This window comes from Trachemys scripta, chromosome 9 (assembly GCF_013100865.1).
Source record: "Trachemys scripta elegans isolate TJP31775 chromosome 9, CAS_Tse_1.0, whole genome shotgun sequence".
Taxonomy (NCBI): domain Eukaryota; kingdom Metazoa; phylum Chordata; order Testudines; family Emydidae; genus Trachemys; species Trachemys scripta.
Window position 1 is genome coordinate 94,977,630 of NC_048306.1, and position 26,016 is coordinate 95,003,645.

At 41.1% G+C, this 26,016-nt stretch overlaps 1 protein-coding gene across 6 annotated transcripts in view; it reads left to right on the top strand.

Annotated features, from left to right (window-relative positions):
• The first annotated feature begins 2,428 nt into the window (after positions 1–2,428).
• The window catches only part of ATP11B (ATPase phospholipid transporting 11B (putative)), a 105,587-nt gene continuing 81,999 nt past the window's right edge, over positions 2,429–26,016 (top strand). For 4 of the 6 annotated variants that reach the window (XR_004647010.1, XM_034780608.1, XM_034780609.1 and 1 more), the window contains exons 1-3: positions 2,429–2,691; positions 24,622–24,738; positions 25,695–25,784. Coding sequence is in view for 4 of the 6 variants with exons in the window: in XM_034780608.1 (XP_034636499.1) it covers positions 2,665–2,691; positions 24,622–24,738; positions 25,695–25,784 (234 nt within the window). In the remaining 2 variants the exon portion in view is untranslated. The remainder of the gene's footprint in view (positions 2,692–24,621; positions 24,739–25,694; positions 25,785–26,016) is intronic. The other 2 variants (XR_004647009.1, XM_034780606.1) reach the window with 1 other exon arrangement.

The following is a 26,016-nucleotide window of genomic DNA, read 5'->3' on the forward strand; positions in this document are numbered from 1 at the left end:
ATCTGAAAGACACCAGCAGAAGAATGCTGATCAGATCCGTTAAGCTTTTGGCTAGAAGCTTTCCAATAAGATTGCTATCTGGGCAATGTTCCACAGCTGTGAAATCACTGTGGTAGTGCAGAAGTGGATTGATTTAACATTAATTTGGTTTGTAATGCTGTTTGAAATTCAACTTTGCTGTATTTGAATCTTTTCAATAATACGTAGCATTCAATATAGAATTTTACGTTTGAGGTGCTTCTGATAAAAATTAAGGATAAGTATTTTTCTAATTATAAATTCATATACTTAAAACTGCAGGGGAGAGGAGAGATCTCACTACTCAAGCTATCCATCAGCCACACTAAATGTCCAAAATAAGTTGTATTCTGCCTAAATCGCTAACTAAACGCTGAAACCTACACACAAGATCTGTGACAAATATGGTCATCATGCAGTACTGCACATTATTGTGTTGGACTAAAGTGGTAGGCAGGACTACATTACTCCTGCCTCAGCAAGACTGGACTAGATGATCTCTCAAGGTCCCTTCCATCCCTACATTTCTATTATAGTAATTTGGAACTTCAGGGTAGTAGCAGGGATATAACTCGGATCTTCCTTCACAAAGAACCTGTTTCTATTTTAATCAATGGCAAAGCTCTCCTTGACTTTAATGGGAGCTGGATCGGGTCCCAAAAGCCCAGGCTTTTACTACTTAAAATAATCCTCTTTTAACTGTTTGCACAATAGAGCCTAGGAGCAAGCCCCTCATCCTACAAATATGTATGTGCATATGGTTAAACATGTACATGTATGGAGGCTCGGGGCTGAATACTTTATTTAATTTTCACAATTAGAAGTACTATTTTTAATAGAGCGAAATAGAAATTTCATGGAGAACATTACATTTTATGAAAATGCTTTAATATCCACTTTTAATCAAACAGTAATTTTTTTTTAAACAGGCTTCTATAAATGTTTCAGTACAGATTAAGATGAGGAACCAGTCAAACACTCCACTGCATTACACTAGTTTATACCATGTAGTACAACAAAAAGGAGATGCAGGCCTAAAGACTTTCAATTTGTTTTTAAACATTCCAGTATCAGAGGGGGAGCCGCGTTAGTCCGGATCTGTAAAAGCAGCAAAGAGTCTTGTGGCACCTTATAGACTAACAGACGTATTGGAGCATGAGCTTTCGTGGGTGAATACCCACTTCGTCGGATGCTTCCGCAGCTTTTTAAACATTGCAATTTTCGTTTGAATAATTCCCAGAATTGTGCAAAACACACAAAATTTAATAAAAAAAAAAATCAGACACACATGCTGGCATTTCTACTCCAGCAAAGCCTAATGTCTTCATTTTGCAGCAGCACATTGTATAGATGTAACTTTCTCTTTTCTCCCTTTAACTTCTTGTCCCCTGTTTCTCTCTCTCTTCCCCACAGTTTGCTCTCTGTAGGTTGCTACACTTTGGCCTGGTCCCCACTTAGTCCGGACTTCGGACTAAGGTACGCAAATTCAGCTACGTTAATAACGTAGCTGAATTCGAAGTACCTTAGTCCGAACTTAGTCCAGACGCGGCCGGAAGTCTCCCCCCGTCGACGCCGCGTACTCCTCTCGGCGAGCTGGAGTACCGGCGCCGACTGTGAGCACTTCCGGGATCGATCCCAGAACATCGATGGTGTGCCGCCGGCCCAGCCGGTAAGTGAAGACTAGGCCTAAGCCTAACCACTTCCTCTACTTTTCGCCAGCTTCTTCCCAGCTTTATTACTTATGTTATTGTAGTGTTTAAGAGCACTAGTAATGGACATGGACTCCATTGTGTAGGCCCTGTACAAACATATAAAGAGGGATAGCTCAGTGGTTTGAGCATGGGCCTGCTAAACCCAGGGTTGTGAGTTCAATCCTTGAGGGGGCAACTTTAGGATTTGGGGCAAAATCAGTACTTGGCCCTGCTAGTGAAGGCAGGGGGCTGGACTTGATGACCTCTCAAGGTCCCTTCCAGTTCTAGGAGATGGGATATCTCCATTAAAATAAACACAGTCCCTGCCCCAGACTATACAATGAAGTTTGAGAGCGCAGACAACACCCGGATACATACAGAGGGGGGAAGTACCTGGAAACACGGAGACAGTCCTGGCCAGCAGGCTCAGCAGTGGTCACAGCAGCAGTTGAGGGATTTGTAGGCATCACAGCAAAGGAGGGTTTTAAAGCGACAGGAGTTGATTTTTCAAGACGTTTAAAGGGAGCGCCTCCAAAGTGCGAGGGGCAGCATAGGAGGAAGCACCAAGGTTTGAAAGTTTTCCTCAGCTCCCCCTGTCCCCCCCCCAACAGATTTCTCCCCTCCCCCCACTCCTGGACCAACTTTCCCCCCCGCCCCTTTCTGCAGGCCCCGCCCCTCCCTCTGTGTGGCTGCTCCCTCGTCATTTCCTGGAGGCGGGGCGGACCGCCGGGAGAACCTGCCGCGGTGACAACAGCGGCTGTTTGATGGCGGTTGTCGGGCGGCCGCGGCCCCGCCGGCTCGGGGCGCTGGGCGGGCCGCGCTGCACCTAAGGAGGCGCCGCGTCTCTGCGCCATGGGCAGGCGGAGCAGCGGCGGGCGGCTACCCTGAGGCGGCGGCGGCATCGAGCGGCACTTTCGAGGGGGAACCCCGCTCCGGGACCTGCAAGGCCGGGGGGATGTTACGGTGGATCCGCCAGCAGCTGGTAGGTGCCGGGCCGGTGTCGGGGCAGCCTGAGCGCTAGGCCTCGCCCGGGGGAGCGGCCCTAGGGCGAGGGGGGAGCGGCCCTCCCCCTGGTAGGCGGCGGGGACCACCTTGTGCCCTCACCTCCTGAGGGCGGAACTTTCCCGTGTCGCCCCCCCCCCTTACCCCGTGTGCCTGGACCCCCCTCCCCCGGGGCGGCTCCCCCGCAGCGTCCCGAAATCCCGAGTTGCGTCTAAACACGCCCAGACCCAGCGGGACCGCGCTGAACCCGGGCGGCTCCCGGGGCGAGCGAGGGAGACCGGAGGCGGGTCTGAAGTAGTCCGGGACTCTCGCTCCTCCACCTGTCTCGCACCGAAGGAAGTGAGCGGCGGCCTCCCCCTCCCCCCTGGCAGGCGTGGTGCAATTTGGCGGTGGTAAGGAAACGAAGGTTTCCTCCTGACTGCGGGATGTGTATCAAATAGCGCTCACAGGAGTCAGACGTGGCAGGGCGGCTTCAATCGCAGTGGATTTTTCTTGGGTCTTGAATAAAATACGTTCCTGCAGCTGTTATCTTTTGGGGGGGGGGCTCACACTTTTTAGAGAAGAATGACAATGGCTTTTTCAGTGGGTGGACAAAGTCTGGGACTCTTCTTTCCTAGCACACCACCTTTTGAGTCTTCTCTTTTGAATCCTTGTGCCTGTCCCAATTCGCAATACATGAGCTCTTAGAAGCTGGGGTAACTGAATGAATGAGATTTTAAACCTAATTGGTAACATAACATCTTCCATCTTAAGTCGGACACTCTCTTGATTAAAAACTGCATTATGGCAGACTAGTAGTGAAGGGAGACTCCTTCAAATGAGCAAGAGTTGATATGCCTGTTGCACAGTACTCTGATAGGACACAAGGTAACTGTACAGTGAGTGACCCATATATTATCAATGCTACTACAAAAATAAACATACAATGATGTTTGCTGTTTCCCTTTAAATCATTTGTCAATAAAATAAGTCAGCTGCCCTTGAATGCCTTCCATTTATAATGAAAAAGTGAAATACACTCTCCCAATTAAAGAAATGCTTTTAGACCGTCTCGTGGATAGATGCTTCCATTATTTTTAAACATCTATTTATTTTGTTTATTCATTGCACTTATCTTATGGCTGGCATGATTAATACAAAATGTTAGTCTGGCTAGGGCTTCTCTCTCATTATTTATTCTAGTTTGTTTAATTACAAACTCATTTTTTTTATAAAGTAAAGAAAGACAAATACTGTCTAGTTTGTGCACATGATTTGCTTTTTTTGAACTGGTTTATAGTCCTGAAGAGACCTATAGTTTAGATTATTTCTGATGTAATTATTTGAAGCATAAAGCTGCCAGTGACAATATGATTGCCAGTTTTGACTGGTTTTATTGCTTTGGAGTGATGCTGAAGTTTTATGTCCCTGGAAATTAATTGTTTTAATCTCAGATCTGGCTATACACTTTTGTTTTATTGCATCCACACTCAAAAGGTTTGCTAGGCTGTTTGAGTCATCAAGAATGAAGGCTTTGATATAGTGCAGCTTTCTTTCATGTTTACTGGGAAGATGGGATTACTGTAGAGCCTGCCTGTAAATAGGTTGGGTTTTTTTTAAATGCCTAGTCTTTCCCACAAAGTGTACCTTGCAATAGAATAATCAGTTCTGGATATTAATATATAAGATATGATTTTCTTTGTTCTCCAATTGCGCTGTAATATGAACGGTTCTTCAAAGATCTTTTTAGTCTTGGAATAGAAAGGTAATTATGTGGCATAGTCTGCATGCTCAAGATGATCTAGTAGATTTAAGGTAACTGCTTAAAGTGTGGCTAAAAAGTGACTTTATATGCAAAAATCCTATAACATAGACCTATCCTAGATTTTGAATTTCTTAACCTGCTGTTTATTTTTAAAGTTAGACATTGGGTTGCCTGAGCCCACAGCTCAGCCACTGCTGGTATTGAACTTCACATTGCAAGCTGACAATGGCAATTTTCTTAAGAAGGTCCTTAATTTAATATTTAAAATACTGTAACTAAAAAAAAAAAAAATCAGGTGAATTAAAGGTATTTCAGATAATCTGAAGATGAAGCTGTGATCTCTCATTTCTATAAAAATAACAAATGGCACATGAGTTTCATTTTATTTGCAGTTTTTAATTTTAATAAAGGTTCAGCAAACAGTTGTATCAGAAGAGAACATAGTAGTGCTGAGTAGCTAGGGTGAAATAGTGAGAAGGTACTAGGGAAACTGGTGAGCTGCAAGAGAAAAAGTTAGATACCAGAAATAGGTTTGATTGTGCCATGGACAGCACAGAGGTTCAAGGAGAACTGGGGCTATTGTGGGGAGGTAGAGGCAGAATCTAGTGGGTAGGAGGAAATATACTTTGTTTTGGATTATTTGGAGGTGTGTGCTGGGCATGTGTTGGGTGTAGCAGCAATGGGTCCTGAAACAAAGTATGCCTGTAGATGGGAAGTTTGGAAACTTGAGTGTATGAGTGAGCCTGATTTCAGTGAGTGGGAGTAGTGAAAGAAATATTAAAGAAGGGTATGGAAAATGGCAGGGACGCAGCATGCGAATGGGTGTCAATGGGCAGGTCAGATATGCTGCTGAGGCTGCATCTATCTAGATTTTATGTGAATACAAAACTAACAATAAGAACAGGAGTACTTGTGGCACCTTAGAGACTAACAAATTTATTAGAGCATAAGCTTTCGTGGACTACAGCCCACTTCTTCGGATGCAGTAGCCCACGAAAACTTATGCTCTAATAAATTTGTTAGTCTCTAAGGTGCCACAAGTACTCCTGTTCTTTTTGCGGATACAGACTAACACGGCTGCTACTCTGAAAACTAACAATTTAAAAAAGGTATGTGAAACAAATTGTTTTACTGAAAATCCAGTACTGCATATTGTTGTTACTGGTAAAATATACAGAAATAGGATCACCATAGTATCTGAACACCTGTGTGCACAAGGAAAACAGCAAGAAGACTGGTGTACTCTGAGATGTAGGAGGGATGGTAGGGGAAATGGGTTACTGATAGAACCTGATTCTCAGTTGAAGAATTAGATAGTAAATTCCTCAGAGTGGTGACCTTGCCTCGTTTTTGTCTGTGATGGTCTATGCAAACCTCTGGTTTTGTACAGCTAAGTGATTGGCCTAGATCTCTCTTGTGTTGGGAGGGCTCTGGAGCCCTCATGACTGGGAAGGCCATAAATAGAAATTAGCAGTAGCTTCTCAGGAGGACTGGATTTGAAGAGACTGAAAATGTAGTGTATGTTTAAACAAAAATGAAGCATATAAAAGAAGTAGGAGAAGCAACAACTTTAAAAAATGAACACAGTACAATGTATAATGAACTTATTAGCATTCACCACCATGAAGAGAGTAATTGTTCTACTCTGTCCCTCCAAGGAGATAGATGTGTATATATAATCTTTCATTATGGTGTATGAACATGTGCATTAGAATGGTAACTTACATGAGCAACAAGCATGAGTGGGTGTAAACAGATTAATATGCAGAACTGTTTTGCAGAAAAGGAGAGAACAATCCAATTTGAAAATACTTTTGTCTAGATGTAATCTAAAACTAATGTTTTAAAATATAGTTTCCCTTCAAGCTAATGTTACTATATTGCTATATAAACACAACAAGGAGTCTGGTGGCACCTTAAAGACTAACAGATTTATTTGGGCATAAGCTTTCGTGAGTAAAAACCTCACTTCTTCGGATGCATATATTGCTATATAGTATTTCTTACAAGCCTATAAGCACTTTACAGAATTGCAAAACTATACATATATCTTCCTTAATATTTATACATTGTTTTGCATATTTGTTTTCCAATTAACTAGTCATATAATATAGCTGTGTTCTTAGAGATAACATTATTGATCAACATTCTCTTGCTCTGTGTTCATAAGACTAGAGGTCAGTGTTCAGTGTATGTGTGTGAATCTGTAATACCAATCACTAAGTTCTGTTTTGTTGGGTACTGTGCTAAATTTCTGCATATTACATTAATAACTGTCTGTGGTGTTAGCCTAATTAGTAAAACTTAAAAATGCAACATCTTCAGTTGTTTTTATTTACATAATGCCAACATGCAACAAGTCATGCAGTAGGTTTCTAACCAGGTTATCTTGCTAGCTGCCAGTTAACGTATATATTGGGTGTGGTGGGAGAGGAGGTGGATGTGGGACCAGCGCAGTCAATAGTTGTAGGAATGGGGTATGGAGGGTGGAATGTGCTTTTGTATCTTGGAAGCAGCAGTCAAGCAGCAAAGATGCTGGTGCCCTCACCATATTTAATCTTTAGATTACACAAAGAGAATAGCTGAGTGGATTTGTTGAGGATTGGTTAATTTCATATGTGCAACCAACTCTGCAGAAAAATGCAGCCAAGTTGGTAAAGAGCAGTTAATAGAACACTGCATTAACATAGAATTAACACCTGCACATCTACCAATGTGAGAGATGCCATCATGTGCCAGCAGTGCCCCTCTGCCATGTACATTGGACAAATCGGACAGTCTCTACGCAAAAGAATAAATGGACACAAATCAGACATCAAGAATTATAACATTCAAAAATGAGTAGGAGAGCACTTCAATCTCCCTGCACACTCAATAACAGACTTAAAAGTGGCCATTCTTCAACAAAAAAACTTCAAAACCAGACTTCAACAAGAAACTGCAGAACTGGAATTAATTTGAAAACTTGACACCATCAAAGTAGGCGTGAATAAAGACTGGGAGTGGCTGGGTCACTACAAAAAATAATTTTCCCTATGTTGATATTCACCCCTTCTTATCGGCTGTTGGAAATGGGCCACATCCACCCTAATTGAATTGGCCTCGTTAGCACAGACCCTCCACTCAGAAAGGCAATGCCTATCTTTTCATGTGCTGTGTATTTATACCTGCCTATTGTATTTTCCACTCCATGCATCTGATGAAATGGGTTATAACCCACGAAAGCTTATGCCCAAATAAATTTGTTAGTCTCTATGGTGCCAGAAGGACTCCTCGTTGTTGTTATAGAATGAAAAGTGTCACTTTACTGTTAAAAAGCAATGATAGCACTTTAAAACAATACATTTTTAAAGTTCTACATACTGCATTTGAAATGCTAGTATTCTGGAGTGAAATGTGTCAAATTTGAAAGAGCAGTTTAGTTAGTGATAATTTATATTATATTAAACAAAGCATTGTAGTTCAAATCTTGTATATCTTGGAGTATTTAGATGTGAGATATCAGACAGGTAGCCTGTCAGAAATTACTCTAATTTTGGTGTAACTAGCTAAAATATTTTTTTAAGAGTATGTGAACCTGCCACTATTTCCACGCTCTAGAGTTGCCAGTTCTTTGGTTCATATGTGATTGACCACCCTATTGGATCTAAGTGAAGCATAAATATAAAAACATAAGTTTGTCATCTAGGATGCTTGTTTCTCTTTTACCCAAAAGTGAATAGAAGATCTAACCAAGCATATAGGTGCATATGTGGAGTCAGATTCCTAATAAATTTATATTATGTTCTAAGGCCAGGTCTACATTGTAAACGTACATCAGTATAATTGTGTCGCTCAGGGGCATGAAAAATCATCACTCCTGAGTGATGCAGTTACACCGACCTAACCCCCACTGTAGATAGCGCTAAGTCGATGGGAGGGAGAACTACGTTCTCCTATCAACGTGGTTACTGCCTCTCACGGAGGTAATTAATTATATTGATGGGGAGAAGCTTTTCCATCTGCATAGTAGCATCTTCACTGAAGTGCTACAGTGCAGACCTGCCCTAAGATGCTCTTAATCATGATTTTGAACTAAAAACATTGTTGATAGAGGATGCCCTAGGACAGGAGTGGGCAAACTATGGCCCGTGGGCCACATCTGGCCCTCCAGTTGATTTAATCTGACCCTCGAGCTCCTGCTAATTTAGTTAGGGTGCATGTGGTATTGGTGTTGACACCTCCTCATCTATTATTGGGAGTGGGCCACATCTACACTAACTAAATTGGCCTTCAACATTGGTTCTCCACTTGTAAGGTAACTCCCTTCTCTTCATGTGCTAATATATATTTATGCCAGTTTCTGTAATTTTCACTCCATGCTTCTGAAGAAGTGGGTTTTTTACCGGCGAAAGCTTATGCCCAAATAAATCTGTTAATCTTTAAGGTGCCACTGGACTCCTCATTGTTTTTGTGGTTACAGACTAACACGGCTACCCCTCTGATACTTCATACCCAGATGTGGCCCTCAGCCCAAAAATTTTGCCCACCCCTGCCCTAGGACATAGCCAAGAATATAGCCATCATGTTGCCGATTTGGAGTTAACTGTCTAGTTTTGAAAAGAAAACCCTGTTTTAAAAAACAAACAAAAACCTTCCAAAAAAGCAATCAGGGATATTATTTTCCATGATGTTTCTTCTTTGTGGTGTGCCTGAGATTAACTGGTGCATATCAGGCATTTATAAGGCATGGGATGTCTTATTCAATAATCATTTTATGATGCTTGTCTCTATACAGCGAAGAACTACTGTAGCTCTCCTGATCCAGTCTGGATGAACAAGCTGTCATGAAGCTGTGGTTTTGAATATAAAGTAGAAATTTTAAGCTATTTATAGCAAGGGTTTCTGTTTTTCAGGGTTTATTAATTTAGTTTTTCAGGTTTATTTTTCAAAATTTTGAGTTTTATGTAGAAGCCCAAAAATTAGGGGACTTGGGGGCTTTCTCTTTGTATATACTGTAATGAGTAATCTCTTTTTCTAATGTTCTCTCATGCGCTTTAATGTAGTACTCTTTCAAACAGCACTACAGTGAAGCACACGAGGTAGGATTGCCAACTTTCTAATTGCACAAAACTGAACACCCTTGCCCTTCCCCTGAGGCCATGCACCCCACTCCATCCCCCCTCCATCTGCTTGCTTGCTGTCCCCCACCCTCATTCACTTTCACCAGTCTGCAGCAGGGGGTTGGGGTGTGGGAGGGGGTGAGGACTCTGTCTGGGGGTGCGGTCTCTGGGGCGGGGCCAGAAATGAGGGGTTGAGGGTGTGGGAAGGGGTTGGGGTGTGGGAGGGGGTGAGAGCTCTAGCTGGGGGGCGCAAGCTCTGGAGTGGGGTTGGGAACAAGGAGTTTGGGGTGCAGGAGGGTGCTCCAGGCTGGGGCTGAGGGGTTTGGAGTGTGAGAGGAGGTTCAGGGTTGGGATTGGGGTGAGGAAGCGAGTGTGGGTTCTGGGGTGGGGCAGGGGTGCAAGAAGGAGTGTGGGCTCAGGGAAGGAGTTTAGGTGAAGGATAGTTCAGTGGTTTGAGCATTGGCCTACTAAACCCAGGGTTGTGAGTTCAATCCTTGAGGGGGCCACTCTAGGAACCTGGGGCAAAATCAGTACTTGGTCCTGCTAGTGAAGGCAGGGGGCTGGACTCGATGACCTTTCAAGGTCCCTTCCAGTTCTAGGAGATGGGATATCTCCATTAATTATTATTATTATAAGGATGGGGGCTCAGGGCTAGGGCAAGGGGTTGGGGTGTGAGAGGGGGTTTGGAGTGTGGGCACTGGCCGCAGGCGGTGCTTACCTCAGGTGGCTCCCAGTCTGCGGCACAGCGGGGATAAGGCAGGCTCCCTGCCTGCCCTGGCTCTGCGCAGCTGCTGGCAGCGGCAGCGTAGCCCCCCCTCCGACTCCTAGGCGGAGGGGACGGGGGCTCTACGCGCTGCCCGCAGGCGTCACCCCTGCACTTCCCAGCCAATGGGACCTGTGGACCAGCGCTTGGGGCAGGGGCAGCGTGTGGAGCCCCCGTGGGCACCCCTGCACCTAGGAGCTGGACATGCCAGCCGCTTCTGGGATCCAGGGCAGGCAGGGAGCCTGTCTTAGCCCAGCTGCACCACCGACCGGACTTTTAGCGCTGACCGGAGTCACCAGGGTCCCTTTTCGACCGCACGTTCTGGTCGAAAACTGGACGCCTGCCAAACCTACTGGGGAGCCTTCAGTGCTTACCAGCAGTTTCTACCTGGACAAATTAATGCACAACACATTAGTGTGTGGTAGAAATACCCCCAAAGGCCACATTGCTGCTCTATGTAGATACAAGCCCTTAGATCAGTTGTTTTCAACCTTTTTTCATTTACCGACCCCTAAAAATTTTCAAATGGAGGTGCAGACCCCTTTGGAAATCTTAGATATAGTCTGTGGAACAAAGATTGAACACCACTGCCTTAGATACAAGTCACCATTTCTGCTGTTTGTTGGATAAACACCAATTTCATTTTTGTTTAAATCAGGGGTGTTTTATCAGTGTTTAAATTAGTGAAAACCAATAATCAGAAGCCCTATTTATAACTGTGTGTGACCTGATTTGGCTTAATGCTATTTGGGCAGTGTTTGTTCATGTTTGTTTGGATAAGTCATTGCAATGTCAGCAGCTGAAAAGAATGGCAAGTTTGCGATAATTTCATTAAACTGCCCTGCAAGAAGTCCTTTTGAAAAGCCCTGTCGAGTGAGAAAAGCTCTCTGGAGCTCTTTTCTAACTGCTGTTCTGTGGAGTTCTTGAGCTTCTCAAGCTATTATATTCTTGCACTATTCAAACGAATTTAAAAAAAAAATCTATGTAGAAGCAGTTCCAGGGAAGACGCTGAGAGCTACCTGGATTCCCGATTTTCACAAGCAATAATCCAAGAGTACCAGCATGCTGCAGATGGCAGAGTATCTTCTTCCTGTGTCCAGCGAACCTGAATATTATCATGCACTAACAATGCATTTGACACTGTGCAAGACACGAATCAAGACCGTACCTGCCCTAGCAGACTTAATTAGAAAACGGACAAAATTTATGGAGCAATCCTTAGGAATAAGTCTGTGTTTTGTGGGGAGGGGGGGGGGTTATATAATTTTAAATTCATAATTTTCCTTTAGTACTGCCAGACTTAAATATTGTAACACATTCTGTGTTTTTGAGAATGGGAGTTGCAGGGTGATTGAAGACTCTTTTTTTCATATTGGTAATTATGACATTCCTAGCAGGCCAGTCCAAACTATGAGTTTTATATTTTTTCCCTAGCAGACTGACACAAGAAAGGGAAAACCCCTAAACCTTTGTGAAATCATTCCTTGAAAAGGGTGTTGTAATATACGACTATACTTTATTTCTTGTATCTCTACATGGGGAGGATATTTTTTTCACCACCTGTACACCATAATTAAGACCAAAGCAGACTGTGAAGAACTTCAAAAAGATCTCACAAAACTAAGTGATTGGGCAACAAAATGGCAAATGAAATTTAATGTGGATAAATGTAAAGTGACGCACATTGGAAGAAATAACCCCAACTATATATACAATATGATGGGGGGCTAATTTAGCTACAACAAATCAGGAAAAAGATCTTGGAGTCATCATGGATAATTCTCTGAAGACATCTACGCAGTGTGCAGCGGCAGTCAAAAAAGCAAACAGGATGTTAGGAATCATTAAAAAGGGGATAGAGAATAAGGTGGAGAATATCTTATTGCCATTATATAAATCCATGATACGCCCACATCTTGAATACTGCATACAGATGTGGTCTCCTCTCAAAAAAGATATACTGGCATTAGAAAAGGTTCAGAGAAGGGCAACTAAAATGATTAGCGGTTTGGAGTGGGTCCCATATGAGGAGAGATTAAAGAGGCTAGGACTTTTCAGCTTGGAAAAGAGGAGACTAAGGGGGGATATGCTAGAGGTATATAAAATCATGAGTGATGTGGAGAAAGTGGATAAAGAAAAGTTATTTACTTGTTCCCATAATATAAGAACTAGGGGCCACCAAATGAAATTAATGGGCAGCAGGTTTAAAACAAATACAAGGAAGTTCTTCTTCACACAGCGCACAGTCAACTTGTGGAACTCCTTGCCTGAGGAGGTTGTGAAGGCTATAACAGAGTTTAAAAGAGAACTGGATAAATTCATGGAGGTTAAATCCATTAATGGCTATTAGCCAGGATGGGTAAGGAATGGTGTCCCTAGTCTCTGTTTGTCAGAGGGTGGTGATGTATGGCCAGAAAGAGATCACTTGATCATTATCTGTTAGGCTCGCTCCCTCTGGGACACCTGGCATTGGACACTGTCAATAGACAGGATACTGGGCTGGATGGACCTTTGATCGGACCCAATACAGGCATTCTTATGTTCTTATTGTACTGTTTAATGATCTAATTTAATTTTAGTAGACTTCTTCATCTAGCTTCTCAATTTAGTGATCATTACTTGGTTCTAAATTTTAGCTGCTGCTTAGCAAAGGTTTTCTTAATATATCATTAAACGGGCTTTCATCTAGTACCATACATACAATGAGCAAAGCCTGACTTGCTGGTAGGAGATAGGTCCCTGTAAATATAGATTTATTTTTTTTCTTCAAGGTGTTGGACTCTGTTTAGACTTTCTGAGTGGGGTGGAAGGAGTTATGAGGTAATTTGCATTTTTTTTCTACAGCCTTAACAAGTTGAATAGCATTTGGCTATATTGCCTATTTTGGCACTAAAGGCCTTGCATAGTAGTTTCATTTTGTCACTAAGTAATTTCACTACTTTTATTATTTATACATTATTCCTGTTTTTCTGTATTGTAGTGTAAGTGCTCTATTTTGTACTAAAACGTTACTAAAGATCCTTAATTTCTGAAGTCATCAACAAAATGTCTGATTGCTCTGATTCTAGGTTTTTCTTGTCATTTTATCCACCAATCAAGATTGTGGTCCAGATTCTCTGCCCTGAATCTGGCTTCTTTGCACTGCCTGAGCAATGCAAAAGTGGAGGAATCTAGCCACCCCTGCTTAGCTGAGAATTTCCCTGGCTCAGCTCCACCAATTCATAGCTGCTGTATGGTCCCTTACAGATTATAGTGTTGTATGTTAGAGCAGCTTTTGGGCTCCTCTAACTTGTGTTGGGACACGGGCAGCATGAGAATCAGGGAGCTATAACCAATGCGAACAATCTCCCTCGTAAATCTCCACACAGGAGAGAATCTGTCCCTTTGTCTTTGAATGGGCACATTCTATCACCCAATTAATATGTTTTCTTTTAATCATGTTACTAAAGTTGAACTTGCTGAATATTTTCTCTTTTATTGTCTGTTTTACTGCTGACGAGGGTTTTTTTTTTTCAGTACAGTGTATTCCAGAAGCATGCAGCAATGGTCCTATGTTCAACAAGCTGTCTGCTCCACAGAGAAACGTCAGTTGCCTGCCTCATATATGACTTGTATCCCATTTCATAAACCTCTAAATTTTAAATTCACTTGCAGAGCAGTGTGATTTTTGATGAGATTATTGTTAAAGAAGACCTTCAAAACTGCAATTGGAAATTCTGGATAGGGTTTGGCATTTTAATGATATGCTTTGGTATTTTTTTTCCCACTTGTATCTTGTCTCATCTTTTGCTCTAGTCATGAGCCTCTTCTAAGCATCAATTTCTAATTGTGCCAAACTATTTTGGTTTTGATTTTTGTGATTTAAATGATGGATACTTAAACCAGTGACTAGTAGACTGTGACCATTATATAGATTGCATGTCTCTATGCGCAAGACTCCTGCATTAACCCAATCCTATCAACTAGGTGTCCACTCTAAGTTTATATTATAATATTGTTGGCTAAAGTATTCACCAAACATGTTATGCTGATAAAAATGAAAAAATTCTTGTACGTTCTGGCCGATGCACATTATACTAATAAAAATAAGTTACAGTAAGTGATTGTTCCACTACGTAAATTCGCTTACAAGAGAAAAGCTAGTTTCCAGTTTTGTAAAGCATGAATAATTTAAGGTAGTGCCAGTATATTATTTTAAATCAGATTTGCAACTAACTTCCACAAGTTGGAGAAGCTTGTTATTGTTGCAACTGGCAACTGCAATTTCCAGAAAGTTTTAATTTTAAAACTCAGTTTTAATAGATTATTTAAGAGTACATAGTCTGTAAAAAAGCACCCTCTTAATAACTGTCAAAATATTTGAACCACAAATCAGTTTTTAATCGGTTTCTGTTGTTATAATAACTTATTTCTAGTATGGGGTAGTGCCTCAATCTGGATCAAGGTTCTAGTGTCCTAGGTGAGTACAGTCATGTAGAAACACATAGGCAGCATCAGACATGTTAGACACTTTATAGTCAAGTTAGAGGACAGTGTGTTTGTCACTAGGAGCTTAGTCTAAACAGATTACTTGTAGATGAAAGATGCAATAAAATAAAAACCAAGTTAATTTGTTAAGCTTATCAATTTTTTTTCTTTTGTTCTTCAAGATCTCTTTGGTGATACATTCTATTCTTTTTTGAAAGGAGTCCTAGGGATCATAGGCTTCATGGAAGAATGATTTTTAAGGTGGGACTTGAAGGAGAAGGTGGAGACACAATGCACTGGCCTGTTTAGCCTGGATGACAGGCTTTAAATAGAAGCTAAATTCTTGAAGTCCCTACACCTAATCATGTGAGGGTAGAACAAAAAAATCCATTATGCACTTTGAAAGTAAAAATTAAGACTGCACTTAAAAAAAAGAGAGAAAGGAAAAGGGGGGAGGGGGAGGCCACATAGAAAGCAGAAAAATAAAGGGTCACTGTTAAGATGGACAGTCCTAAAGTATAATCTGCCTTTAAAATAACATGCTTTTTTTGTACTACTGTACCTGGACTATTATATTAGTTCTCAGAATGAAAGGTGTGATGTATGAAAAACGCCATGTACCCAACTAGGCGAGTATATGGTGACAAACTAGGACACTGGAGTTTACTATTTATAAGTCACTTGAAGATAAAAATAACTATACATATAGTATACTGTAGCATATACCAACCAATACCTACCATACTTGGTCAGTCCATTTTGTTCTAGTGTGCAGGTAGGGTATTTATCCTGCAGTTAGAAAGCCTAGAAAGTATTTTTTGGATGAAGATAAAAGTATATTTACAGTCCAGGTCTAGCAATGAACCCTTTTCCTTTTTATATGGATTGACATAATGAATCCTAATTGACACTTAAAACAAATATGTTAAGAGGAAACTTTGTTTTACTAGGCTGTTATATATTCCTTAGGCATCTTGAAACACAAGGCCAAAAGAATATCTTTCAAAAATGTGCAAGTATGACCCAAATAATACAAAATATGTATTAGTTTAATAATTCAATGTTACTGCAGTCTGGATTATGATTTAATTTTTTTGCTTTGAAATTATAGGCAGGTGTTCTTTGTATTTACCCTATCACTTAGTCAAATTTGCCTGCAACTTAAATTCTTGTTTCATTTTCTAATGGAGGTGGGAGGAAGATGTAGAATATGAAATAATTCCTTCTTTATTTTAATTAAATTGAAAGAATCCTGACTTGCAGCAGTCATTAGTGAATTATCTGTGTCTGGTTACTCCTAACTCTGCTGTTGTGTCCTGTATAGTTTTGACCCCATTTAACTAATTCTCTAGGAACCTGGCATTGATATCAATGCCTTAAAAAGGCACACACAATCCTTTAGTTGCTTGCATGAAGATTTGAGAGCCAGCAGATAAGAGCAGTAACAGAGTTGATCTGACAAAGCAGTTCTGGAAATACAAGGTCATTTCTGCTAGCAAAGTACAGGTGACACATTTGCAACTAGGTTACTTTTTTTTATGTAAATTCTTCTTTTCTCACCTCTCTTCCATTGAAAGGATTTTAGGAAAAACTGAAACGGTAGTGAGAATGAATAATAGGAATAGCAGCAACACTATCATTTTTTTAAGAAAAGTCTAAACTTATTTGGTCTCCAAACTTGAACAGGATTTTTTTTTTTTTAGGATCAGCTAGAGGGAATTTTCCTGTAAATGAAGTAAGAAAACAAGTGGTTTAGGGACATTGAGAGAGGGTATACCTTGAGCATGTTACATATTTCTCTTCTGAAATGTTTGTTTTTATGTATGGGAAAAGACGTTTGTTCCTATACTACCAGGAAGCTTAAAATATTTAAATTATAATTCTTATTAGGTAGAGTCTAACCCTCAGGGAACAGTGCTCCTTCTGATATTAGTGCATCATATATTGAAGACTAAAATTAGCATTGCCTTTTGTCTATGCAATATCTGAACTTCAGTGTAATAATAGACAGTTGCTGAGTAACTTTCATAGCATAGAGCTGGAATTTAATTTTGGGGCTTTTCTTCACAACTAAGTCTTCAGTTTATTATTGTCTGAGGCGTGTTCCTCCCTCTCTTTGTGCACATATAACTTTATTCTGGTGGTTAATTAACACTGAGTTTAAGCTTTCTACCTAGAACTGTTAATTTCTCAGGATATTTAAATATCCGCTTGGAAAAAAAGGGTAGACACAAAATGCCAAGGAAAGTTAAGGTTTAGCAAGCCTTAGGGAGGAAATTGTTCATGGACATGTCTGAAAGTAGCACTTTGTACTGATATTTAAATAATAAAATCATGGTTGAAATGCTGAATTAAAAACTGAGACAAAAGTGGCATGTTGATAAAAGAACAGAATAGGCTCTGAGCTGTAATGTTAGGTGACAGTGCATCCTTTATCATAGTAAATTAAAAGGAAGAACTAGGCAGTTTGAACTACTAACTAAATTATTTTCCTTTGAAATTTGTTGAGCAACAATTGTAAGTGCAATTGCCACTGTAATTTTGGACTAAATTTTAAAGCTCTTCATTTCTTGTGAATGTGTCTAGGAATTTTAATCAGGGTAAAATCTTCAGCTTTCTCTTTCTGTGAAGGAGGGAAAATCTGAATAGATTTTGAGGGATTGGGGGAGAGGAGGAAATACTTTACTTACTGTATTTCCAAACTAAACATATTAGTCTAAATTATCTACTAAATTAAGACAAAATGTTGGAAATGGGAATTATAAAATATTTTTGGTGAGCCATTTGATTCTATTCATAGGTGTCTGTATGAATGACCTATAGCGACATCTAGTAATAAGCTTGTTGAGTAACGTTGGGCTGCACGTTTAGAGGATTTGTCTGGGATGTCATTCTGAAGTGAATAGGGCAGAACTTTTTTTTAGTTGGTGTAGTCAACATTACAAGTAAATACATAAATGAAATGAGTGGAAGTGCATCCCTCTTTGTGGTTGTGCATCTGTCATGGTATAGACTCAACAAGATAAATGAATTTTTGCATTATGAAATTGATCTCTGCAAGTGAAAAAGAGCTTGAAATTTCATTCTAATTTTAAATGAGAAGAAAGCTCATGGTATGGCACAAATTTGGAGTGTCCTTTATGTCCCTGTAGAAATTTTCCTCCAACTTTCAAGACACAGATGATGATAGCTGCCTGATAGTTGTGGCAGGAGTACACAATTGGATTTTTCAAGACAGTATAATTATTCCAGGTGTATGAAAGATAGGTGTTGAAAGAAATGGATTTTTTATTACTGAGAGGAAAAGAAGGCATATTCTTTTATTCTTTCATATGTTTAGAAACCATGCAAATCTTTCACCATATATAACATGAGCACAAGGAAATATTAGAGTAATAATACTTAACACTTACGTTCAAAGTGTTTCATGTATACTGGGCAATATTTTAAAAAGTGGCTATTCAAATATCAAATTTGGTGTGCCTAACTTGAGGCATGTTAAATGTGTTTGATTTTCAAGAAGTGCTGACCAGTTGCCTTCTCAAAATAGATACCTTTCAGGTACTCCAAGGTGAGCATCCAGAAATTGCTAGTCACTTTTGAAGATCTTGGCCATTATCTAGTTATCACACTCTTCTGGGAGGGAAGTTATCCTGTTGTAGATGGGGAAACTGAGGTTAAATTATTTGCTCAAGGGCACAAAGGCAACTGAAGATAGCACTGGGATTAATAATACCTAGTGCTTCAAGACATCTTGAATCCCGCTTAAACCACTAGGCCATATTTGCCTATCGGAGTAAGACTGAATATTGTATTCTGGAACCTGTAAACTCTCTTTGGTTTCACCCCATTGTTAGAGATGAGGACTTCTCAGTTGTAAGCCCTGCCTGCTAGTCTTCCATCTCTGATGGTAATCAGTTTGTTCAGCATATCTTGGACTCTTAGTAAAAGCCCTGTTGAAAGACGAGCTCCATACTTAGCACTCATCTTCAGTGTGCTCCTACTAGACCTTATTTTGTTGCCAGAGCCATATTTTCTTCCCATAGGGTCAGGGAGGCCACTCCTTATCTAGCAACTGTGTAAAATAGGACAAGATCATATGGTGGAGGACTTTGAATGAAGTTGGAACTGTGGTGGCACCCATAAAATAAGATTTAAAAAAAAAGTTGTTTACATTTTTAATTTTAGAATTACTTTTGCATGAACAGTCATTGACAGTTCCACAGTTTTTGTGTTGTCCAAAGCTTTATTGGAAAATTTGACAGGAACTCGTATAAGGATGCATAGTTCCACATAAATGCCAAAATCCCTTCCCCAGAATACTAAAGAATTAGAGCAAATGTACTGCTTTGTGATAAGACTTGAATAGATCTGTTATTTACTGATAAAATTTGATGGTCTATATCAGGGGTTGGCAACGTTGGCACACGGCTCGCCAGGGTAAGCACCCTAGCGGGCCGGGCCAGTTTATTTACCTGCTGACGCGGCAGGTAAGTCCGCTCGCCGCCCCCGCTGGCCCCGGTTTGCCATCCCGGGCCAATGGGGGCGGCAGGAAACGGCGTGGGCGAGGGATGTGATGTCCTGGCCGCGGCTTCCCGCCGCCTCCATTGGCCCAGGACAGCGAACCGCGGCCAGTGCGGGCCACGATCGGCCGAACCTGCCACATCGGCAGGTAAATAAACTGGCCCGGCCCGCTAGGGTGCTTACCCTGGCGAGCCGCATGCCAAACATTGCTGACCCCTGTTCTATATTAAATGAATGACCTTTGTAAACACTGTCGTCTAATAGTCTTTATTATCTTATTTGCTATAAATTCTCATTTTACTTTTTAATGTTAACAAAATGTAGTTTAGAAGAATTCTCCAATCTGTATTTTAGTTGTGCATCCTGAATTCAAGCAGTCAATGAGAAATGTAGTATGGATAATTGATTGATTTAAATTACATATTGTGTGTTTGTGTTATACTGTATCTATTTAATGTTCCCCTAGATAACTTGAATTTTTGAGTGGGGGAGAGGTAGAGAAATGTATCAGATTTCTGTCGGAACAAAATTTGTAAGGGAAAATAGCTAAATTGTATGCCGCCATATTGATTAGGGTAAAAACTTTTTTACTACTGCTGCAGAGGAGTTTAAATGACTTTATTCCTAAAACTCTATTAGAGCATTCAGTTTTGTTGTGTTTAAACTATGACTTTTTGTGCTTACTTTACAATCAGTCCTGGTTACCAAGAGGTCTGTGTAAACAGAAGCAGTCTCCTTCTTGCTCGGATTGCTGTGTGTGTGTGTGTGTGTGTGTGTGTGTGTGTGTGTGTGTGTGATGTCAGAAATCCATTATGTTTGACATCAAAATTGTTTCCATGGCGAAGCTGCCACAGTAAAGTGCAGCATCATTGAATGACCCTGAAGAAAGAAAGGTGGATCCAGAAGAAGGCTTACAGGGGTAATTTAGACAGGCAGTTAAGTTCTGCTTAACCAAAATGCCCTGGATGAATTCCAATTTAACAGCCTTACTCTTTTTTTTTTTTAAAGGGGTCTACTAAACATCATCATAGATAGCAGTACGGTTTCCCAAACAGCATGCTGAGTTATTGTTCTCTTTTTCAGACTAGAGTGCTACTACTGAATTTTCAGCCTCACTTTTTGAAACACCCATGTTTCCCATCAAAATGTCATCTGATCTTACGAGATACAATGTGAATTGGTTACAAAATGGGTTAAACCACAATGATTGAGAGGAGGCGGAAGAGGAAATTGCAGAAATAGTACATGATAGCTATGTTTTCTTTCTTCTTAACATTGTGGATCTTTAGAACAGGAAGGAATATAGCAGTAGTTCTTTAAAAGAACAGGAACAAATTTGCATGGAAACACATAAGCCTGAGAGTACCTGGGGTTCTTCACTCTTTTTCTAAAACAATGAGGAGTCCTTCTGACACCTTAGAGACTAACAAATTTATTTGGGCATAAGCTTTTGTGGGCTCTAATCCACTTCATCAGATGCATGGAGTGAAAATTTCAGTAGGCAGGTATAAATATACAGCACATGTATATTTGTCAACTGTTGGGAATGGGTGGGAAGATGGGAGTTGCCTTACCAAGTAGGGGGGATCAGTGCTAACGAGGCTAATTCAGTCAGGGTGGATGTGGCCCATTCCCAACAGTTGACAAGAAGGTGTGAGTATCAACAGAGGAACCATCCTAATTGAATTGGCCTCCTTAGCACTGACCCCCCACTTGGTAAGTCAACTCCCATATTTTCATGTGCTGTATATTTATACCTCCTGGTTGTTTTTTTGCTGATACAGACTAACACGACTATCCCTCTGAAACTTTTTCTAGTTGACGCTGTGCTTAAAATTGCTGCACAAAAGGTTTTTCCTTCCTCTACAGTAATCTTTGATATGATAAATTTTGTTTGACTTTAGTACACCAATATGCCTAGAAGAATTATTAGCTGGCTGCGTGAGTACAGATTTGTACAGACTGAGTATAAGTAAGCAGGTCCTTTTCTGATATAGGAAAACTAGTCATCTAAATAAAATAGTTTTCAGAAGATGGATTTTCTTACTCAGTTTTACTCAATAGGCTCAGCAATCTATTGGCAGATCAGTGGGCTGTTTCTCATAGGGCAAGAGTTCAGATCCCCATGCATCTTGGGTCAGAATCCTTCCCCTCCCTAGGGAAGTGACCTCTTACAATGGTCTCAAGTTTATTCTTTTTTTATTAATATTTGGTTGTGTTGATGGGCTCCAGAAGGAGCTCTCTTTCCTCAGTTGCTGTTGTGAATGTCTTCTGAGTAAAGGAAAGAGTTTCCAGATAAGACTTTTCCCTCTTCTTTTTTCACCCCATCTACTTACACATGAAATTCTGAAATTGCCTTGTCTCTTTTCCATAACAAATTAGTCTCACATCTTTCCTGATTGGAGCTGGCATGACAGAGGGCTGGCTCAGGGTTTCCTAGCCAGGACCCTGTCACACGCTTCCCCCTTATGAACCGCCATGTTGGTCCTTCGTCGGCCTCTCCGCCCCCTTCCAGTGGGGTTCGTCTGGGGAAGTCTCTCCCCCTTTTTCGGGTGATCACCTGCGTCGTCTCCTGGGGGTTCCTTCTACATAGGCTATGTCTACACTACAAGTGCTCTAGCAACACACATGCTTCCTTTCATGCTTACAAATTGAGTATGAAGGGATAGATCTCTAATTGGTTTTGTCAAGCACTGAAAGAAATTTTAATATAACAGTTTTCAGAGTACTGGACATTGCTGCTTTAATTTTAAGGTCTGATGCCTTTATTACCTATGATCATAGTTTTTAATCAGGAATCCTCTTTGAGTTGTTTTATTGCAAAAGGCAGTTTTATTCCCTCTACAGTTTATAAAGTGGAAGAATTGAACTTTTCAACCCCATATATGTTACTAGTGAGGCCTTGAAAAATATACCTAAACTTACTTGTATGAGGATTAAGCTTTCCAGAAAGATGAAAAAAAATCTTACCTAGACTGGGAATCTGTGAAATGCTACAAAGAAGAGATAATAAAAAACTTAGAGCATATGATTAGGTTTTGTGCTGTGTTGCTTGTTCTACCTTGTTGAATTTTTAATTTCAACACTTTTGTGGCTTTATTGGGGTTTCGTCTTGTCAGATTGTCCCCTTATTTCTCCCATTCTCATTTGGTATTGTGTTGTGGTTATTTCTGCAGGATTTGGACTAATTATTTGTTGCCTTCCTTTCTTTACCCAGTTTATTCCATGACTTAAGCAGACAAAAAAAGCTAACTTTAGGCCACGTGCATTCTGTGATACCTTGTTGTTTGTTACTAATGACCACATGAGATCATTAGCTGAGGGGAATAATCTAAACACCGCGATCCCCTTCTGACAAAAAAAAAAAAAAAAAAAAAAATTTGCTACATGACCCCAGGAGGGGGGACTGAAGCCTGACCCCACCTGAGCCCCGCCGCCCAAAGCCCGCGTCCCACCACCTCAGGCAGGGGGGCACAGCCAAAGCCTCAGGGCTTCAGCTTGTGGCAGGGAGCCTATAACCTGTGCCCCACCACCGAGAGCTGACACCCTCAGGCTTCAGCTTTGGCCCTGGGCAGGGGGGCTCGGGTTTTGGCTTCAACCCTGGGCCACAGCGAGTCTAATGCCAGCCCTGGCGACCCCATTAAAACAGGGTTGCAACCCACTTTGGGGTCCCGACCCACAGTTTGAGAACTGCTGATCTAAACTGATATTTGCTTTCCATCAAATTCAAAGGAAGTGTAAGGGCTACCTCAGACTCCTGCTGTTGGAGTAGATTTTTAAAGCCCCATTCTGCAGTCCAGTGCTGAGGATCTGTAAGGGAGCCATAAAGGAACTCTTAGGCTTGGTCTACACTGGGGGAAAGGGGGAGCGATCTAAGTTACACAACTTCAGCTACTTGAATAACGTAGCTGAAGTCGATGTACTTAGATTAACTTACTGTCAGGGCCGGTGCAAGGAAGTTTCGCGCCCTAGGCGAAACTTCCACCTTGCGCCACCCCCTCCGCCCTGCCCCCCCCCCCCGGCAGCTTCCCTCCCCCTCCTGCCCTGAGGCACCCTCCCACTGCAGCTCCCCACCCCAGCTCACACCTGCTCTGCCTCCTCCCCGAGCACGCCGCCCTCACTCTAATTCTCCTTCCCTCCCAGGCTTGCAGCGCCAAATAGCACTCCGGCATTGCTGTCCTGTTCCCCTCCACCCACTTTTTTGATAGTGGGTCTTCCTGACCTACTACCAAAACGAGGGCAGCAACAGATATTGAGGTGGCTTTGCTGGCGCTAATTCCAGAGCAGCTGCCAGTGTAGGTTACAGCAGCACCAGAAGTAGGATAAAGCTCCCAGGTGGAGTATCTGCTCTTCGAAGAGGCTTTGCAGAAGAGGCAGCACTATGAGATCAATTTTCACTTCTAAGATTTGTTTAACCCTGCTCAGCAAGTCTACAAAACACAGTGCTCCCACTGTTATCATTGGTGGACCTGAATTGGTGATAACAGTGGGAAATTTTAGAAAATAAAGTCTCTGAATGTAAGCAAGGCTTTTATGTTCTTTGAGGCAGGAAATCATTTACTTACTTGGGAAAGAGGGAAAATAATGTTGTTCAGTCAGTTTCTTGATTTTTGCACTGGTCGGATTATTTTTTCAAACTTGAATCAGAGCATTATGTTAGTGTAACTCTCTTCTGTTTATTTAAACTGTCTTATATGATTCAATTATGATCAACATTAGTTTGGCTTTTAAAAGTACAGCTATGACTATCTTTAATTTCCGCCTGTATTTTGGTTTCCATTTTTGCTTCTCTGCGCCTTACTCATACCCTCCCTCAGCCAAACTGCCATTTCTCTGTTTTCTTTTTTTCTGGTTTTACTGTGAGACAGTAACTTTTATCCTCATTTTGCATAGCCTGTATTTGCTCTTTCTTCTGATTCTTAACGTTTTTTGTGACGTATGTCCCATAAGGAATGAACGCACTCCACATAAATTTAGGCTTGTTTTCAGTTGATCATGTCAAAAAATTTTAAACACAAAAATTAATCAAACACACAAGTTTAAAAAAAACACACAAATTAATCAAAAATGTGTTTAAATGAAAAGCAAGCCTCCTAACAGCAAAAAAAAAAAAAAATCCTTTCTGGTCCAGATATGTTCATCTGTGTGTCCAATTCATAATCTGCTATTCTAAGACTCTTGTTAAAATTTGGATCCCAATTTCAGTTTAAAGATGAGCAGAATTTTGTGTGCCATGTGTGGTCTAAAACTATAGTTTTGATGTAAACTGTCCTGCCTGTTGATCAACTGATTTTTACTTTTGCCTTTCAGGGTTTTGACCCACCACATCAAAGTGATACACGAACTATTTACATAGCAAATCGTTTCCCCCAGAATGGCCATTATGTTCCTCAGAAATTTGCAGACAACAGAATCATATCATCTAAGGTAAGGATCCATGTACTTTGTCAAAAATATTTGATAAAGAGTAAACATCACTTAGGATGTTATGGAGTATCTGTGCATCTGGTGGTGTGGCATGTTTTCACGTCATTTAAAACAGCAAATGATTTCAAAACCAAAGTTTAAAAAGTGAGGCCCCTTCTCCTCCTCTCTGCTCCCATCACCCTGCCCTGCAAAATACAAAAACCTAATTGCACACTGACCAACCCTCTCGGGTAAGATTCCTCAGAAAAGAGATGGGTCTTGATCCATGAGATCCAGTGGCAATTCCCTGAATCACCTCCAGATATTTACATCTGTACTTAGCGAGGGCATCTCTCAAATTACCAAGTCTCAAGCCTGTTATGTGAAAAAGAGCATGTTAGTGTAGAGAACAATGAGCTGCAAACAGAGTTTCCTTCCTGGTGCACAGTCTGGCGGTTGGTGGGGTGCATGGACGTAATTGGTCAGGGTAAATATCTTAGTTGGCTGAAGGGTAAGGACAGAAGGCAGCCGATAGCAATGTCTGCGGCTGCAGCAGCCGCAGTAAATCTTTCCCCCTGCCCAATAGCCAGCTCGCAACCAGCTGATTGGCTCAGTGGGAAGGAGGAAAGCAGTCCCCAGGGGAACCACTCTGACACCGCTCGCTCCCTCACACGCATGCACTGATAGGTAGAAAGGTGTCTTCAGCTGGCACTGGCACAGCAGCACAGCTACCTCCATGCCTGGGTTTCTCCCAGCTCCTGGCTTGCCCACAAGAAGGGACAAGCCTTGGCTCTGCCTCACCCCAAAGACAGAGAAGAGTGTACAGCACTTTGGGGAGGGAGGGAGAGAGAGAGACGAGGAGAATTTGAAGGTTTTGAGGGATTGGTTGGGGAGAGACTGGGAGGAGATTGGGACATTTTTGATGGAAAATTTATGCAATGTCATGTTATATAACCACACTTCTCTTTTCTTTACAGTATACGGTGTGGAATTTTATTCCGAAAAATTTATTTGAGCAGTTCAGAAGAATAGCCAATTTTTATTTTCTTATTATATTTTTGGTTCAGGTAAGTTGAATAAAACTCATAATTTCATGAGACTCCATAGTCTGAATATAGAGCTGGAAACAAGGATTTTCTGGGTTATATTCTCAGCTCTGCTACTCATTCTCTGCCTTGGGCAAATCACTTAGATGAAAAAACTTTTTTTTTTTTTTTTTTTAAAGGCACAATAAGTAGTTAGGCCTCCAACACCCTTGTGAAGTAGTTAAAGGGACTGCACTGAATTTAGGCTCACATT